This window comes from Canis lupus, chromosome 27 (genome assembly GCF_048164855.1).
Source record: "Canis lupus baileyi chromosome 27, mCanLup2.hap1, whole genome shotgun sequence".
Lineage (NCBI taxonomy): Eukaryota > Metazoa > Chordata > Mammalia > Carnivora > Canidae > Canis > Canis lupus.
In genome coordinates, this window is record NC_132864.1 from 8169457 (window position 1) to 8188756 (window position 19300).

Sequence of the window (19300 nt, forward strand, 5' to 3'; positions counted from 1 at the left end):
GGTCTGGAGACTTGGAGACTCAGGCGCCAGACCATGGGGGCAGAGATGGGAAGTTATGCAGCCGGAGATTGGCAAGGGGTGCTAGGGACCAGCAGGCAGAGGGACCCTGCCCTCAGCCCCAGAGGGAGCCCAGCCCACCCACAACATCTGACCACAGGCCTTGCCAGCAAGACTGCAGAGGGAGGCTGGGTGTTACCTGGCCTTTTTGGGACCGTCTTGTCATTGAGACTGAGTGCCCCCGGTTCTGCATGCACCATGCCAGCGACCCTGTGCCAGCCTGCCTCCCAGCACCCTGTACCTGTGCCAGGCTTGGAAGTTCACTCAGGTACATTTTGACGGCCTTGATTAAGCACACTTGGTGCATTATATTTTGTGATTCAAAGGGAAAGGGAAAAAAAACCCATCAGGACCAGGTTCTATTCTCATAATTCAACAGATCGGTCCATTTAAATGCAGACAATCTAAGGCTAATTTTGTTAATGAACAACTGATTATCTGGGAACAACTGATTATCTGGGTTTAATAAGTGACTCTCACGGTAACAATTAATCTCCCTTTATCTGCGGGGCCTTCCCTGTGCCTGCCCTCTCCTCATACCTTTGCACAGAAATATAGCCCTGTGCTGCCAAGTGCAGATCTGCCTGCTGCCAGTCTCGGTGGTAACTAATGTTTGTGGCTCATTTTCTCTGTTCTGGACTCAGGCTCCGGTAACACCCTCTGGGGCTTTCTGCACCATGAAAGTCATGTTGAGGGCTCCGTCTCCAGCCAAACCCTTGATGGGCCTGATCCAAGCCACGATAGTGTCGTCTCAATGTTCAGATCTGAGCCAGACGCAGGAAATTTGCTGCTCTGGAAGCTGCCCTGGCTGCCCCCACCTCTTCAGGGAGAGGCTTTGCATGAGGCTGCATGCAGGCTGGTTGCCGGCTGGTGCCGTGGGACCCACACGCATCCTGCTCTGCACCCGGCAGAAGGACGGCACCGGGTCTCGTCCTGAGACTCGGACCCTCACCCCCTCCACCGTGGAGTTGACAGTTTTCTCTCCAGGGCAGGGCTGTTGAGTCCCTCGTTCTCTGCTGGGTCCTGAGCCAGCTCATCCAAAATCCAAGCTGCTGAACATGCTGGGTGTTCCACTTTGTGGTCATCAGGAGCATGTGAGTGAAAACAGCAGCGGGTTGTGGGGCCCCTCCGTCAGATTGAGACTCATTTGGGAGGGGCAGCAGGGAACAGGTGCACCGGACGGCCCTTCTGGGTCCTGGTCCTGCCCATTCCCGTGTGGCGCGTGTGCAGCCTCCGTCCGGGAGCCTACCCAGACACGCGATGCCCCCAGTACGCACTCTCCACGGGTTGGGCCGCAGCCTCCGCACTGGCAGACTCAGGCGCAGCACTCGCCAGACGCGGGGTGAGTGTGCTTCGGATCAGCCTGCAATCATCACTAGTGGCCAAAGTGTGTACCCAAGTGAGGGCTTCAGGGTGTCATCCCGGGGGTGCAACGGACCATGGAGAGGGATTGGACCTGCCCCTTTTCCGTACCTCTTCCCACCCACTCCCATGCACCCCTGCACCACAGACACACACACCACGCCGGCCCCTGCCTCCCTGAGCTTCCCCCAACCTTTACTTGACGGGCTCCTTGTCATCATGTGGGTCTCGGCCAAATGTCATGTCCCTCACCAGCTTGAGTAAAGTGTCCACTACATCCTTCCCCACCTCGTGTATCCCCCTGCCTCGCCATCATGCTGTTGGTCCCTGAAACTTGCGTTCGTTTGCTAGATAGCCTGTTTATTTCCTGCCTCCCCCCCTCCGCAGGATGTAAGCTTCACCAGAATGAAATTAATCTTTCACTTGTTCATTATTCTGTTGCAAGCATCCAAGCATCTGGCACAGAATAAGTGTTCTGTAGTGGTGTTTGGATACATGACAGCACGTGTCCAGAATGTAAACTGCATTTCAGCCCAAGCCTGTAGTTCCTAAGATAAGACACCAAGGCTTATTGCTTCCCCATTTCCCTGTCACCCGGCTGCTGCATCCAGAGGCGTGTGATCACTCCTCCATTGTCCTGGCCATCCCATCCACGGCCCCATTCACACAAGCCTTCCTCCATCCTGGCACTTGCTTCAGTCCTTGCTCCCACAGGACCTTTGCACATACCATCCCCTCTGCCTAGAATGCCCTGCCCATCCTGCTTCTAACCAACTCCTGCTCATTCCCAAAACTTCCACTCACTGGTCACCTCCCCAGGACTCATCTATTCATGAGTCACAACTCTCATCACTGAGAGCTTCTCCATGATTTTTATGGCATATATAGATGTAATTGTACCCACGACAACCACTACATAAATAGGGGAAGTAAAGATACGGCACTGTGGTCGTGTTTCTGTGTTCCACTTAGAGAGGCAAGTTACAATTCTGAGTAGATTATTTAAATTTAAACATGTATATTGAGATCCCTGAGGCAACCACTAAAAATTGGGTACAAATTTATAGCCCAACACTCAGTAGATACACTAAAATAAAATGCTAAAAACTGGGCACCTGGGGGGTTCAGTCGGTGAAGCGTCTGCCTTCAGCTTAGGTCATGATCCTGGGGTCCTGGGATCGAGTCCCGAGTCAGGGTTCCTGCTCAGTAGGGGTGGAGTGGGGATCTGCTTCTTCCTCTGTCCATCCCCCATGCTCATGCCCTCTCTCTCTCAAATAAATAAATTTAAAAAATCTTATATAAAAAAAGTAGTGCTAAAAACCATTCAGACAATCCCAAAAAAAGGCAGGAAAGGGAAATTGGAACAGGAAAGGGACAGAAAAAAACAAAACCCCAAAAACAGAAAACAGATAATAAGACGGCGTACTTAGGACTCACCGATAATTGCATTAAGCAATTCTGGGCAGGTCACTTTGAAAATCATATCCTGCTTGGTCCTTGCAATGACCTTGGGAAGGCAAGCTCCTCTCTCTGTTTGGCAGATGAGCACACTGCCCAGGGAGGGCAGGAAGGCCTGTGAGCACCTTCTGACGGTCTGTGCCCTCGGCCCTGGCCGCCGCAGGGGCCGCCGGGCTCCAGGAGGAGGGGTCTGAAGGACGGCATAGCCTGAGCACCCTGTCCTGTGTCTCTGCCTTCGCTGGGGAGTCCACGGGAGGAAGGACAGATTGGGAGTCAGGGAGGCTCTCAGATGTCATCCCACGGGCTCCCAGCGTCCTAATTCTCTTCAGTGTGAGAAATCAGACGCTCTGGCCAAGATATGTCTCTGCTTCCAGAATGCACGTGGCCCTGTTTTCATGCTAATTCTCGTTATGAATGAATCTGACTTGCATGGATGGGGCGAGAAGTCACGGACGCGGAGGACAGACCAACCCCTCGCAACGCCTCCTCTTCCCCGTGTCTGAGGACGTGAGCTTGGTCGGCGCTGGGATTCTTGCCACCAGATGTGGCGTGTAAGGAAATTGTGTGCAGAGATGCTTTGCTATTGCCACCGTGCATACCGGAGCCCATGAACCTGCCACTAACCGCGTCGCCAGTAACTCCTAATGAGAGAAATTATTTTTTCCTTCATTTCTTTGCTCAGGCAGGGCCGGATCCAAAGCAGAAGACAAATCCTCCTTTGATCCACCTGTGAGGAGATAATGCAATTTGCTCCATGCGTGAGCTTTCCCGGGGAAGCGGCATCTTGACATTTGCAGGCCACTTAAGAGCTGGTGCTGTGGCTGACATCAGATATAAATATCGCCGGTTTAAAAATAAATCCCGCCACAGGCAGAGCATTTTAGACAGGAGTTCTTGCCGCGGTGCCTGATCCTTAGTGCTTTTCAGATGTGAAATGTTCCTGCAGAATGGGGCCTGTGCCCTTGGCATTGGGAAGCTATCTGTAAAAGGAGGTAAAGCCAAACATTAGGAATTTGGTGGGATTTTGTCTTTGGGTGAAAGCCAAGGGTCTCCAAGCTCTCTGTGAGAACATGTGGGTCCCCGGTGCTCCCAGGGACAGCCTGAATCACAAAGACTTGAGAAATGATAAGAATGACGATGTAAATCGCCTCCCAAGATAATGCAGGCTGCCCTTTATTGCCCTGGCCGCATGGCACGCACTCCACATCCTGGCCAAGGATGGAGGGTATCTAGCGGCCCGTGAGCTTCAGAGACACCACACGACAGGGTCTCGCATGGAGAGACCTTGTCGTGCAGGAAGCCTGCGTATAGGTGCATCCCACATGTATGAGAAGCCTCCTGCAGGGCAGGGAGATGACAGAGTGAAGGGCTGTGAGCACAGGTCAGGGAGCTGGGCTCCCTGGGTTCAAGTCCTTGCTGCATCACTTCCTGGCTGGGCAACCTTGGGCAGTTTATGTAACTTCCTTGGTTGCCTTCTCTATAGACGGGAGTAAAAATGTGCCTGCCCCCAAGGTTGTTGTAAAGATTCAGTGAGTCATGTGTATGAAATACTTAGCACAACAGTCCTTCTACAACTTGTGTTTAGGTGAGATTGAGGATGCTGGTGTCTGGGGCTGGGAAGACCTTGCCAGCAACCTGCTTACAGGACAAGATTATAGGGCTATCACCTACAATGAGCACATCTACAATGTGCTGTGGCCCCACATGCGGCATCAGGTGCTCCCACACAGATTTGAGGTTTCCCGGTCACCCCCCTCCTTCCACTTGACCCTGAGCTCATCCCCTTGCTCCTTCCTGGGCTGGAAGGTCCCAGTGAGGTTAAAGTGTGGCCTCCCTGTACGTCCTCTGGACTGGCCATCAGCCTGGAGTTTCAGGCTGGTTGCTGGTTCTGTTGGACTCCTGGGTCTCCAGCTCCACACATCATAGTCACCCTGTGAGGAAGTTAATCTCTTGCCAGTGACTTTGAGCTTGGGACTTGTTTGCCTGAGCAATGGAGAGACATGGCACCTGGTATCTACCAGGTAGATACCAGCCTGACATGACTCTTGTGGTAAACCAAGCACCCTGACCCCATCCACCCCTGCCTCCCTGATCAGTTTATGCTCTTTCTGCTGCTAAGAAGATGTCAATCATTTCTGCAAAGCTCCTTTGACTCTCTTACCCCAAACAGGGCATTGAAACAGCCCCAAAGCTGTCGTGATCCACTAGCTGTCTCTTTATTTTGAGAAGCAAGATGAAAAAATTGTGAACTTTCAGTGCATGATGTAAGACATGGAATAAATTGTGTGGCAGCCATAAATGGTGTTGAAAAATATTTTAGTTTGAACAAGTTGGGTTAAAGTTCATAGAAACCTATGTCAAATAGTTTGAAGAAAAAAAAGAAGAAAGTCATTGGTTGATAAAGTGGGATAGATGAGAACTAGGTTGGGCTTCAGGCATGGCTGAATCAAGGTGCTCAGATGATGTCATCAAGAATAGTCTCTCTTCAGGCACCTGGGTGGCTCAGTTTGTTAAGTGTCCGACTCTTGATCTCAGCTCAGGTCTTGATCTGCCATCCACAATTCAGTCTGAGTCTGGAGGCCTGAGATTTGGGGGCTGATTTTAAGTCCTGGCCTGAGTCTGAAAGCCTGAGAACAAGGAAACAGGTGTCCAAGGGCAGGAGAGGATGGATGTGTCTCAGTTCAGGCCCAGAGGGTGTGCCTTTTGCCACCTCTTTGTCCTTCAAGTCCTAGTGGAGTGGATGGGGGCCACCCACATGGGGGATAACTACTCCTTTCTCCTTCCACCCACTCAAATGCCATTGTCTTCTGTAAACCCCTCCCAGATGCACCCAGAAATACCACTTCCCTAGCTCCCTGGGGACCCCTACTCTATCAGGTAGACATATAAAGGCATGTGGGTGACTTCCACCCTGGAGCGTGAGCCTGGCCATTTCTGGGGGCAGGGGGTCCTGTTGGGGGCAGGGAGACCACCTGTGTCACCTGGTGGTGGCAGATACAGAAGACTGTGTTGCACTTGGAAGCACTTTGCAAAGCTCTGGATGTTGAGCGAGAAAGGACATGGGGACTGAGGAAGACAGCTAGCTCCTTGGCTGGAGGAATTGTGTAGATGTTTGGTGCCCATGCTGAGATGGGCAGGCTGGGGAGGAAGTGGTTTGGGAGAGAAAATCCAGACCTCAATTTTGGACAGGCTAAATTTGAGATTCCTCCTACCATACGTGGAGAGGGTGAGTGGGCAGGTGGCTATGAACAAAGAGATAAGGATTCAATTTGGAAGCATGAGTGTATAAATGGCAGTTATAGCTGTGATGTGGGATATCAGCCTGGGAAAGACTACAGCAGAGCAAGAGACCCCTGTGTCGTGTCAAGAGACCATGCAGGTAGGGAGCCGGGCAGGACCCGGGCTTCTGGGCAGGCACGGGGTGTGCCTGTGCAGGAATGGCTGTAGGTGGAGAGGTGCCAAAGGATGAGTCCCTGGAGCACGAGGTGGCCATGGCTGGATGGCCCCTAGCTTCCCTGTCACCCAGGGGGATGTCAGGCAGGGGGTGTCAGCTGAGTGCTGGGAGAAGCCAAATAGCAGAGTGGGCAGTGAGGATGTGGATGTGGCCAGTGGAGACGCCTCCGGGCCATGTGACTGGGAAGGACATCAAGTGCAGGGACAGCAGCAGGCTGGGGGCAGGGGGCGGTTTGAAGGGACAGGTGGGGTGTGAGCTCCCGAGAATCTGTCCTCCCTGCTACGGCATCACAGCCTTGAGCAGCGTACCCCACTAGGGGCGCGTACTTGTACACACATGTGCGTTTCTGACAACCAGTCCATAGGACTGTTTCCTCAGCCCCCAAAATTCTGGATCCAGTGGTTTTCATCCATCTGGGCTGTAAGTCCAGGTAAGGAACCCATGGAGGGTCTGCTACCCTGCGACAGCCCTGCAGCCCCGAAGCCTGTGGCGGCACGCTTGGGCCATCTCCCTGTCCAGTCAGTGTTTCTAATAAATCCTTGTAAGGAAAATAGTTTCCTCCTTCCCTAATAGCTTCCTTCCTGAAGCTAAATAAAGAGTACACAGGCTGTATTCAGCAGTGCCCACTTCCAAAATAAACAGAAGCACAGGAATTAGCCGGAACAATAGTGTAATTAGACAGCTGCATAATTGTTCATGCAAACCAGGTTGCCTCTCAGAGCCTGAAAGCGCAGATCTGCCTGCAGCGGATTTTCACGGTGGAGAAGGTGGTTGGCAGGAGGCCTCAGGCAGCAAAGGTCAGCAAGCAAGCAGACCCTGACTTTGACGCTTGCCGCTCTGGGAAAGGCTTCTGTGCTAGGTGGCCTCATTCGGCTTCTCTGGGTCTGTTGCCCATGGCCAGTGGTGACCGCAGCGCCGGGCTGCCGGCGTCAGATGAGGCAGTGCACACACTGGTGGGTGCTTGGCGCGCAATGAGTGCTCCGTAAACAGGAGCATGGCCTCTTCCTCGCATCTTACCGGTGCTGTGGTCCAAGCCACTGGGCTCGCTCTGCAGGCTCCTCTACCCCTGTGCATGCGGAGCCGCACTGGAGTGGGATTAGGGTGCTGTGCTGTGCAACATGCTCCAGGCCTCTGTGGCCACTCGGGTCTCATGCTCAGGGTGAGATGTGACACAGCACTTCATAGAACCTGGGCACCACTCCAACTTGTGAGACATTCAGAACACCTGCACGAAGCAAGTGCCGATTCATAATTAACAATCAACAACAGTTATTTGGCATATTGGGAGCGTGGCTAATAATACCAATAAATAATTCATCCAGGGGGAGAAAGTGAAGCATGGAGAGGTTAACTCACCAACTGGTCCAAGGTCAGCATTGGGATTTGAACCCAGGGAGGTGTGGCTCTGCCCTGTACTGCCCCAAAATGCCAGAGGTGCGTCTCCACTGTCACTGTGGTATCTGTGCCATACCCACAAGCACCTGCCGGGAATCCTTACAAAGGCCAGCTGCTGGAAAGAGGCCAGTGTGGTTGGAGCAGAGTGCCAGCAGACAGCACCAAAGCCTGAGATTCAGAGGCTTCATCGAGCCTGACTCGAATCTGGGTCAGCCACTTGCCAGCTGAGTGATGAGCCAGGAGAACCTCCCTGTGCCTCAGTTTCCCTATTATAGTGCCTGCCTCCTGGGTGAATGGGAGGATTGCAGAACTTAAATCACCCTAAAAGGCTTGGAACAATACCCACTACGGAGGTAAGGATCCATAACCTGTGACTGTCACTTGCTCAAGGCTGGGGGAACTGACGGGAGAGAGAGTTCTCCTTGCACAAGGGCCTCTGGTTCTGCTCAAATGCTCAGGGTGTTTGAGATACCAGAGGTGGAAGGCTTGTTGGCATCAGGACTCTGGGAGGCAGGGGAGAGAGGGTGATGAGAGCCAGAGCATCCTGCAGGGCCCCCTCACAGGACTTCCGGGTCTCCCCTGACCTCGCCCTGTCCTCCCAGCATATGCGAGAGGCTGCAGAGCGGCGGCAGCAGCTGGAACTGGAGCATGAGCAAGCCCTGGCTGTCCTCCACGCCAAACAGCAGGAGATCGAGCTTCTGCAGAAGGTGAGCGGTGGGCACGCGGGGGGTAGGGGTGTGGAGGGAGGAGGTGGTGGGGGCTGCGCACCCAGCTCCCCTGAATAACCCACGTCCCTGGGCTCAATGGCAAACACTTGGAGGCTCCAGCACACGGTGCTGGCGGGCTTGTAGGGAGAGCACACTCCTGTGGCCACGGCGGGGTGTCAGCCACTTCAGCCTTGGAGGCAAGCAACCTGCCAGCATTGATGAAAATTTAAACGCGCATGTATCTTGATTTGCAACCTTACATTCTGGAAAAATTGCCCTGCAAGAACCTCAGGAGCCGGTTCAAAATGACTTGAGTTTTGTTTTCTTTGTTCTTTAGGGGTTTTGGGGGGTTGTTTATTCAGTGCTGGTGTGTGGGTTGGGGGCGGGGATTGGGGTTAAGTTGGATGCCCACCCAAGGTGGGGGTATAAATTGGGGTGCATCTGTATGAGACCAGGACAGCATCATCAAAAGGAATAATTTTGGTTTATGTCTGCTGTACTGGGGAGATTTTCATGATGTAGTGTTACGTGAGCAAAGCACCTCTCAGGGCAATATTTGCAGCATGATGTCGTGGGCGAGGGAAGCCAGGGAAAGAGAAGAAAGAGGAAAGAGAAGCAGAGATTTAGAAACAAGGACTGAGCAGCTCAGGGGACATATCCCCGTGGCACCCATGGTGGTGGTGGTGCTGGGGTCTGAGAACATTGCCCCCAGCCGCAATTTGTCAACAGCCCTGGTCCTCTCCTGTCTCTCTTCACCTGGGATTTGGGTCCAGATGTGGTTCTCATTTCCTTCCTGAGTCCTACCTGGGGGCCACTCCTCCCCAGAAGGCAGCCGGCGCCTCCAGCCAGAGCCTTCCTGGTCTGGGTGACAGGTGCATGGCAGCCTGAGGGGGGCACTCCTGAGATAGGCTGGCTGACTGGCAGCGCAGGCAGCTCCTCCCGCATCTGGGTGGCCCTCTCATCCTGAGCCCACCTCTTCTCCAGGCCTCTCATCCTGAAACAAAGAGCTGGGGCCATGTGCCCACCTGGCTGGGGATGGGTGTCTGCTGGCACGGCCCCTTCCCCTGTGGAGTTTGGGAACAGCTTTGCACCCGGTGGAGAATTTCCTGGTCTGCTTCTCTACTGGTTTATTGAGACCATGCGTCAAGGATAGATGTCATTAAGCCCGTGCTGATGGGGACTGTCCGGCCTTGTTACCTGCCAGGATGCGCTGACTGGCACAGCGAGAAGCGATGTTTCATTGGATGTTATCCAGAAAGGATATTGCTTGCTGGAGTCCAGACAGAGACACTGCTCGTGTCTCAGCCCCGTGTGGAAGGGGCTTCCGGTGCCCGGACACGGCCGCTGGACACCTGCGCCCGCTCCCTGCAGCCCCGGAGCCCGCCTCCTTGGCCCTGCACCTCCCAGGCAGAGAGGAAGCCTGGCGAAATACGAATTCCGTGCGGAAGGGGTGGCAGGTCGATGTTTCTCAGCAGAGCATTCTCCAGGAGCCTGGAGTTTTATTTACAAAGCATCTGATGCCAGGAAGGTGCACCAGAGCCAATTCTGTCATTCAGCCTTTTCTGTGCTTCATCCAATTTCTCTCTCCCTTCCCTGCATTCATTCATGGTCTCTATTTTGGACAAACTGATGCTTAATCAGAGGCAGGAGCAGAGGGAGAGAAACTAGTGCAAAACCAGTGTGCCAATGTTGTAACTGCTTAGAGCTCTGATTTTTTAACAAAGTACTCGAAGAGGAATATTGAACTTTGACAGAATGAGACTGGCGATTCTTTAGAGCTCATATTTCCATTTGATTTTCACCATGGAGGGCCAGCATGCTACACTTGCTGATTTGATCATTCATTCATTCATTCATTCATTCAACAAATGTTGGCTGTGTGCTACCTGTGTGTCAGCCACTCAGGATTGTTCCAGAAGGGGGGCCCAGTGGCGGGGAGATGGCCTGTGCCCACGTGGAGAGTAAGCTCCCCCCTACCCTCACAGAGGGAGGGTGAACTGAGTTCAGATCATGCAGGTGCCATGAGGGGGTGGGACAGAATGAAGTGATAGGTTCATGAGGGCAGGAATCCAGACCCGGCAAGCTTAAGGGAGTGGCAGGCATGGGTAATGCAAGTGCTCTGGTCCCTGGCACCCTGGGAAGGAGGCCCTTAGAGGGATGCAGACTGTGCTGGCAGGCAGGAGATGCGTCCCAGGGAGATGGCGCCCAGCCCTCTGCAGGCTGTGGGAAGGAGCGTGATCTCGTTCCCAGGGAACAGGAAGCCACTGGGAGGCTGAAACGGGTTTAACAAGGTGTGATGCTCATTCTTCGAGCATCATGCTGGGGATTGATCTGCAGAGGGGCAGGGAGGCCTGGGGTCTTGGCCTAGGGCAACGGCTGCAGTGGGGAGAAGTAAGTAGATGCATCCCAGGACAGATCAGGAGGCTGAGCTGTCTGCTCGGGGGCTGTGGTGGAAGGAGCAGGGGTGGGGCATGCCGGGAGGGGAAGTCCAGGCTGACCCTGGGCCTCCCAGCCCTTGAGCATCGAGCATCAGTGTGGACCTGGAGGATGGGAACATCGCTGCAGCTGGCATGGTCCTGGATTGGCTGACTTCCACATAGGTGCATGGGAGGGAGGGAAGCCTCCAAGCCACAAGTGGAGGGACATCAGTTGGCTCTCAGGAGACCTACTGTCCCATGTTTTCACTTTTTGGAGAAAAGACAGTGGACAGGGGCATTTTCTTTCCACATAAACACTGCAGAGCAGCACAGACCTGTGGACGGGCTGGGGCAGTATGGGGTGGGGGGCATTAGGGCTGGGAGCTCGCTGGGTAATGCGTGCCAGGAAGGGCTGAGGAAACAAATGGCATCTTTATCCTAAAAGAAGCCAGGTACTTACTGGGCTCTGGGGACGATTTTTAATGGAACCTTCTCACTTCAAGCCTGTTATGAGCCTAGAGTAGGTACTGTCATCATCCATTTCCGAATCAAGGACGCTAAACCCCGGAGTCATTAAGTAACTTGCCAAATGCCACTCGGCTGGCGAGCAGCACAAAGTGAATTTGCACTGAACCTGTGAGGCCAGGATGCTCCAGTATTAAGGCTCGGGGCTGACCAGAATCTGGCCCTCGCCCCCCTACCACAATAAAAGTTCCAGAACTCTCTGAGGTCCAAAGCGGAGTCTCACGGCACAGCAGAGGGCTTATCTCTGAGAGCTACATGTTCTCTCTGGCTACAGCTCTCAGGCTCCTTGCTTGCACTCCAGTGGGACCCCTGTCCTCTTCTTGCCCATGTAGTGGCTCTTATTACCACCCAGGTGTGGACATCATGCCAAGGGCTGGTCCCTGTCCTCATCCTCTCTAACTCACACAGTTTGGGTGGTAGAGCTCCAGGACGCCACCCTTTCCAGTACCTTTCCTTCCACGCAGATTCCGCATAAGCATCACAGGTGTTCCCCAGGACTCCGTCCATGAGCCACATCTCTCCGTCGACACTGGCTCCCGTGGCGACCTCATCTGGCCCTGTGGGTCTAAATACCATCTGGATACCTGCCACACCTCTAGCTCTCCATGCTGGATTGTGAACCCACTTCTTTCATCCAGCCTTCCACTTGACATCTCGATACCAGCTCCAAGTTGAAGGGTGTCCTCAGCCACATCCGTGCATCACCTGTCCCTGGAGTTCTTGGGACCCACCTCCTGGGAGCTCCCTTTATACCTGTCTGTACTTCGTTGGATTGTCTGTGTCCTGGAGCCTGCAGTGTCCCTGTCTTGATGTACAGCAGGTGTTAGGGAAGGAGGGGTATACTTTCCCTCTAAATGACAGGCAGTGCTTGCAGGTGCTTCCATGCTTCAGCCTCCTGTTGGGCTGCCCTGAGGAAGTGAGGGCATCCGCTGCCAGGGTCCCGGGCCCCAAGTTTTCCCTGGGGTGCCTCTCTCTCCCCAGAAGATCACTCCTCTGCCCAATATGGTGCTTGAGAGAAGCAAATGGAAACATTTGTTGAATTAAGGAAAGAAAGATCAAAATTCCCAAGGCTGTTCTAACGGAAATCAGGGTAAAATGAGGCTGTCCAGCTAGCCGGTAGCTCTGGTAGCTGGGTGGTTGCAGCATCTAAAGATACAGAAGGGACACCTGGGTGGCTCAGTGGTTGAGCATCTGCCTTTGGCTCAGGGCGTGATCCTGGAGTCCCAGGGTTGAGTCCCCGCATCAGGCTTCCTGCATGGAGCCTGCTTCTCCTTCTGTGTTTCTGCCTCTCTCTCTCTCTCTCATTAATAAATGGGTTAAATCTTTAAAAAATAAAGATACAGAAGACAGCCAAGCAGGGCGCAGGGCTATCTGTGGGCCACCAGGGCCATCGGTGGTCCCATGGGACCTGCCTCGTGAAAATCAGGGAACCAAGAGCTCTGTCCAGAATCCTTGTCTTCATTCATTCAACAAACAAGTCAACAGTTATGGAGCACTTTGTGTTGGTCACATTCTGGGGGCTGGTGGCATGGTGCCGAGTGAGGCCCTGGACAGTAACAATCAGGCAGCGACCCTGTGAACGTTTGTTCTATGTGTGGAAAGCCCAGGGCCTGGTGCCCGGGATGCTTGCTCACGGACTCTCAGCTCCAGCCTCCCTGCCTCCCCCTCTCCTGCCACCCTGGCCTCCGTGCCTGGACCACACCAAATCTTCCCGCTCTTGGATCTTTGCCCAGGATGCCTGGTCCCCCAATAATGGCAGGGCTGGCCTACTTTGTCACTAAGGTCCCTGGTGTGCCACCCTTCCTGGGAGGGGCTCCACTCCCTGCTCCGCATCCTCTAGCACACCACCCTGCGGATGGTGCTGTTTGCTCATCGATTTGCCTGCGATCTGTCCCCAGAGAACAGTGTCTACACACGGAGACACGGCCCCCTACTCAGCAGGTGCTTGGCAAACACTAACGAAGAGGCATCGAGAGCCTGGGACAAGGAAAGGGGTGTGGCAAGCAGCCATCAATAGACTTGGTGGTGGTCTCAACCGGTGATGAATTCTAGGCAGTATTCCGTGAACGGCTGTCGCAGGAGTCACTAAGACACAGCTCCGCCCTCCCCACGGCCTGTGGGCGCCAGTCCCCTGCAGGTCAGGCTCCCACACCCTGGTGCCTCCTCTCTGAACGACCAGTGGCCAGAGCCTGGCTGCTCCGCAGCTCCAGACTTCCAGCTCCATGTGCCAGCTGCATCCTTGCCTGGTGACAGTAGCTGTGATAAGCTAAGGGTGTTTCCAAATTTAAAATTTGTCTGCAGTCCTGACTGATTTTACTGTGGCTCAGAGTTCCTCCCATGGGTGAAGTGACTGCTTTCAGGGTTAGGGCTGCCACGGAGCCCGAGCCACCATGCACATCATGATCGCTGCTCTGCCTCCATTTCAAATCCTTCTTGTGGATGTTGTGTGCAGATAGTAGGAGATTGCGGACTGACCTCGTGTTCATTCAGTGGAGAATCTGCCCTAGTTCCGTGTGCTTCTACCACGCATGCCTGGGGTACCGGGTGTCCAGTCGGTGGCTCCCTCAGCTCTGACATGAGGCTCCTTGCAGCCCCCACAATGCTTTTGCCCTGCTGCATCTTCACCAGCACCCACAAGCCCCAACCAGTCGCCAAAGACACTGAGCACTAGGTGCAGGGCCCGTTGCAGCCAGATTTCCGGACCTTGGCACCAAGTCTGCCAGCATGTCTGCACCCCTGTGCCCTGCTGGAAACTGCCACGTGAGCAGCCCTGGTGACCGACCGTCCTGGATGCTCCATCTCCCAGATGACAGCCCCCTCCCCTGACGGTGGGACTCTGTGCCCCTGACAGCCATGGGCCCTCTCAAGCATCACCGTGTGCTCTGTGTGGGAAATCGTGCCTGCATGAAGGTCACAGCTTCCCCCGCAAGTTGGCCACGGCCCCCAAATGAGCTTCACGTAAGCTGTTGCTTAGACGTTGCAAGAATTCAGCGCTGACAATTCTGTTAATTTTAACAATCTATTCTGATTGCCCAAATGGCCCAGCTTGCAAGTAGCCTGTGAAAACCAGCTCCTGCTTTTCTCCTGAAGCCAGAAACCGAGTTATTACCACAAACTTGGCCGAGTTTTCATGGCTCGCTTTGGGTTTTTTTTGTTGTTGTTTTTCATCCTGCCAGTTGGAAACTATCTTTGACTCAAGTGGCTCAATGGTGGTGTTATTTATATAATCCCCGTACGTCCTCTGGATGGCTGTCTTTTCTTCCCCTGGTTCTGTTATTTATTGTCGGTCTCATTTCTGCTTTGAAAGGAACGATTTTAAGCACTTAAAGATTCCACTGAATTCAAGAGTGGTGTAATGAATCTGGCATTCTGTCTGCTTCCCTCTGGAAGCTCTGGAGCCCCTCGGAGAGATGCGCCCGCAGGACGTGTGGGGATGAACTCTGCAGGGACCCCAGGCTCCCCGTGCGTGGGCCAAGCCGGGTGAGCAGAGCTCCCGCCTCCTCCCGAGGGGCTGCAGTGTTGGGCAGCCCATCCCTACCTGTTCTCTTGGCGCTGAGAGACCGTGCTCCTCCAGAACCGAGAATTCTAGATGTAGATCTCAGCCCAACACATGGATTCTTCATGAGTGCTTGAAATTCCAAGAGGCAGGTGCCCTGCAGTCAGGAGATAAACCTCTCCAAAACCTGCTTCTCAGGGTCTCTGGGAACATCTGTGAAGCCACTGAAACCAGTGCAAGGGGGTGTCTGTCCACATGGCCACACAGGGCAAGCTTTCCTTCTCGGCTTGGGACTCAGCCTCAGGCTCTCACGGAACTTCAGTGCCTCCAGCTTTAAAACAGGAAATGGTGTGTTCTCCAAGAGCTGATGCTTGTGTTCAGTAGGACTCTTGGTTTCAAGGGACAGAAAATAGAAAGAGGGAATTTTGTGCACACAGCTGAAATGGGCTTCAGGTTTGGCTAGATCCAGCACGCTCCTGCCTTTGCTCCCTGGTGTATTGGCTGCACTTTTGACGGTCAGGTGGAGGCGGCTCCAGCCTCATCCCTCATGGTGGCAGGACGGCTGCGGCACTCCAAACTGTCCTCCACTCAGGCTTGGGTCCCAAAGGCAGGGATTGTCTGTCCCCTCTCCCCTAGTACTCCTGGCAAAGCTGTAGCCAGGCTTCAAGCCCACCTGTAAACCAACCACTGAGAGTTTGGAGCTGGTCTCATGCATCAGGATGAGGCTAGGTCTCCAGAGCCCTTGGGGCTCTTCCCAGGAGAGGAGGCCACAGAGGCCAGGTGGGCCAGGTCACAGTGCCAGCCCTCGGGTTGGGGAGACCAAGGGATGATAATGTTGCATTTCCGTTTTGTGTGAACTCACCATGTGCTCGAACAACAGCCATCCTGAGAGGCTGGTTTGATGAAACTTGGAATATTTCTTATTCTATAGAGCAGGTGGCTTTGCTTCAAGTAATTTGAAGAGGGTTGCCCCTCTCACCCCCCACCCCTGCCACAGGCTGAGCAGCTGAGCACCTGTCAGATGCTTGGGGCTCCCATCTTGGGCTCTCCTTGGGGCCCTGGGCGATCGCAGCTGACCTTCAGCTACTTGGTGGTTGAGTGCATGGCGGCGTCTTGTTTCCCAAGCAGCTAAGGGTAGCTGGGGAGAGGATCAGTGATCCCTCCACCGCCCCAGGTTTCCGGGAGCTTTGTCAAGCTCTTCTCCAAGCCTCCTTGTGCGTGTGACTGCCTCTCTCCCGAGGATCAGGGTCTCTGCATCATGCTCTGGTCGCATTCCCACCCCTGTCTATCCCATTGCTGCCAAGTCAGGGCATGATTTCCCATTTTACAGAGTGTCCCAGCCGGCCAGTATTCATTTCTTGTTTGCCCAAAGGGGAGAGAAATGAGAACTGATCTAGATCCTCAGAATGAGGTGCTTCCTAGGGGGGGTAAACATCAGAGACCCATGCCCCGACTTGATCTGATTCTTTTCTCCATCCCTTGCTTCAAATGTTTACTCTTCTCTCTTTTTATCATAAAAAAGGCTCAGGTTGAAGCTAAGAAGGAACATGAAGGCGCTGTCCAGCTGCTAGAGGTAAGTGCTGGAGCTCCACCCACTGGCTGTTGGGGCAGTGAGGTCAGCGCTGCCTTCGTGCCTCATGCGAGTGGGCAACACTCGTGAGCGCCCATTGGGCACTGGCCACGAACACTACTCGCCCATGCAACCGCACAGAGGCCAAGGCATGTCCCCAGGCTACACAGTCCGCCCTGAGGCCCGGGACCTCACATGGGACCCGCTCTACACTGAGGGCTCCTCTTGGATGGCAAGCAAGGAGGATGAGGCCACTGCCTTGCACAGGAATGAGGAGAAAGCGTGGGTGTATGTGTGTGGGGGGGCGTTCCTGTGGGCACCCCGCCAGCAGAGGAACCCTGCAGGGTGCATTTTCAGAGACAGCACTGATGTTGGGGAAACATTTGGCAGGTGGCATCTGGGGAGTCGTTTGCAGAATTAGAGGGGGGCTGACATAGGGAACTGGAGTGGTGACTGCTGTTCTAGGCACTGCCACAGCACCGCCCCCAGTGAGCACAGCCACTCGGGGTGGTGAGGGGGGCCCGGTCTACCCCTGGTGACTGAGGAAGGGGCTCCTCAGGGAAGCGGCACCAGTCTCACCAGCTTAGGGTCCTTGGAGGCGTGACCACACCTCTGTCCCTGCACTCGCAGCCTCATGCCTCCTAGTGAGTGGACGGACTAGCAGGTCTTCATGGAGCTCACAGGCTCACCCCCAGGCCCTGGCCACCTGCACGGTTCACGCATAATAAACGGCCATAATGAGCACCCAGGGCTTCTCCCCATCCACAGACAGACACCAGGCAGTTACCACCCCTTCCTTACAGACACAGGTGGGGGCGGCCCTGCATGGCCTCCACTCAGGCCTGCCATCCACAGATATGGGGTGTAGTTGCCCCTTCATGGCCCCGTCCTTTGTCCCTAGGGGCATAGCAGCCATGGAAACAGAGTGTGTGCCTCTCTTAATTCTCTTATGTTGCCTTTTAACATCTATTCCTCCCGCAGGGAAAGGTTCCACCATTATCATCATATATATTAGAATTGATTTTTTGAGAGCATCCATTAGCTAATGAATATCTGGAGGGGTGAGTGTGATGAATGGCAGGGGGGACATCTACCACCTGAGGGAATGGCAACAGAGCCCCAGAAGTCCATGCTTCTCCCTGAAAAATAACCCCCCGCCCGCCTGAACTGCCCTCACCCCCATTCGGACATCTGCTGGCTGCAAGCGCATTTCCTTTCTCCATCACCTGAAGCCTGTTGCTGTGATGTGTCTTGTTCTAATCCACCTCCCGAGCCACCGCTGGGGTCCCATGACCCCAATGCTGGGGGTGTTGGTGCATGCATTGGCAGGTGGTTGCATCGAGATGTGCTTTGGGTTGAACAAGCGGAGAAGGCAGTGCTGACGTGCTGAGAATCCTGTGTCTTCTCTTATTTACATCTTCCTGTGGTTGTGTCTTGCTTTGCGCTTCACCCAGAACACCTTGGACGGCATGCAGGTACTTCGGGCTCACGCCTCCCCACACCAGTGTGCCGGGCGGTGCCTTCCCTTGTGCATGGGGCAGCCACAAGGGACCACCCAGGGTCCCTGGGCCCGCTCAACCCACCTCTTGTCCCGAAGCCGGCAGCCCGAGGTGCTTCCTTGACATACTGGGGGTGGGGGCTCCCGGGAGCATGCAGGAGCTCCCTGGCAGGAGGTGCTGCTCTCTGGCGCCAGCACACAAGCTCTGTTCTCGCAAGTGTTGAGCAGGTCCAGCGAACCCGGTCTCCTGTTTCCTGCCATGGCCCTAAGGGTTGGGTGGGTGGACCGCCCCGAACCCTGATGACCGCTGGGGGCGGGGGGCGATGTGAGAATTGGTGGGACTGATTCTGTCCTCATGCCAGCCATGTGCCCACGGGCCTGGAGACCAGGATACAGCCAGTCTATCGGTCATCGGGATTTGACCCTGGCCCCGAATGTTCCAGCTTTGTGTTTGTGTCTGCTGTGTGTGCTGCTGGGGCCCCTCCCGCAGGGGAGGGCGGCGGCCTTCCTCCCTGTTGACAGGCCACTGCCCTTCTCACTAACCCCGTGGGGCAAGAGGAACAGCATTGTACCTCTGAGCAGGGTTTTGAGTGTTTTCCAAAACTCTGAGTTTGATAGAGTATTCACAGAAGGGATGATTTTCCCACTTTGGGGATGAGTGGTTCTCAAAGTGGAGTTCCCAGATCAGTAGTGTCAGTATCACCCAGGAGCTTGCTAGACATGCAGGTCCTTGGGTCCTGCCCAACCTGTGGAGTGGGAAGGTCTGGGGGAGGGACCCAGAAGCCAGAGAAGACCCAGCCACCCAAACCTGGGGGGCTGTTGTGATGCAGCTGCTGTCTGGGAAGCATTGTTCAGTATCCGTGAGGCTAGTCTGGGGAAGGAGGGCATATGGACAAGCCAGCCCCCTGGAGTCGTGGCCAACCCATGGCTCAGCATCCTAGTGAGCTGAGCCTCCCCTTTCCACCCTCACTTGCATTGGAAGTGCCAGCGAGGAGCATCAGCAGCTGCCATGCACTTTTGGGAATGTGTTTGTGTTCTGGAGGGTGCTGTGCACCCTGGTGTGCACATGGCACACTGGTGACTCCCCTTAGTCAGGTGCTTTCCTGAGTGGAAGAGCCTCCACCTGCCCATCAAGACTAGCATGGGATGCCTCAGCAATCATGTGACACCAAACCCTCTCCAAATAGCCTTACACACAGAGCCTGTTCTGTGGGGGTCCCTAGGCACTGATTTCTGGGGAGTGAATGGCCAGGATGTTTGAGGGATAAGAGGAGGGGAGTGGTCTCCATTCCAGGTCAGGACACATGCAGAGTCTTAGCACCCATGGAATGATCTGGGCTAGCTTTGGGGCATCAGGAATG

General features: G+C 54.5%; 1 protein-coding gene across 21 annotated transcripts in view; it reads left to right on the forward strand.

The window, feature by feature from the left end:
• Positions 1-19300, forward strand: part of RIMBP2 (RIMS binding protein 2) — a 224486-nt gene that overhangs the window by 143688 nt on the left and 61498 nt on the right. For 13 of the 21 annotated variants that reach the window (XM_072802123.1, XM_072802119.1, XM_072802121.1 and 10 more), the window contains 3 exons: positions 8329-8433; positions 16394-16444; positions 17896-17916. In XM_072802123.1, the coding sequence (XP_072658224.1) occupies positions 8332-8433; positions 16394-16444; positions 17896-17916 (174 nt within the window). In that variant the 5' untranslated portion in view covers positions 8329-8331. The remainder of the gene's footprint in view (positions 1-8328; positions 8434-16393; positions 16445-17895; positions 17917-19300) is intronic. The other 8 variants (XM_072802130.1, XM_072802111.1, XM_072802118.1 and 5 more) reach the window with 2 other exon arrangements.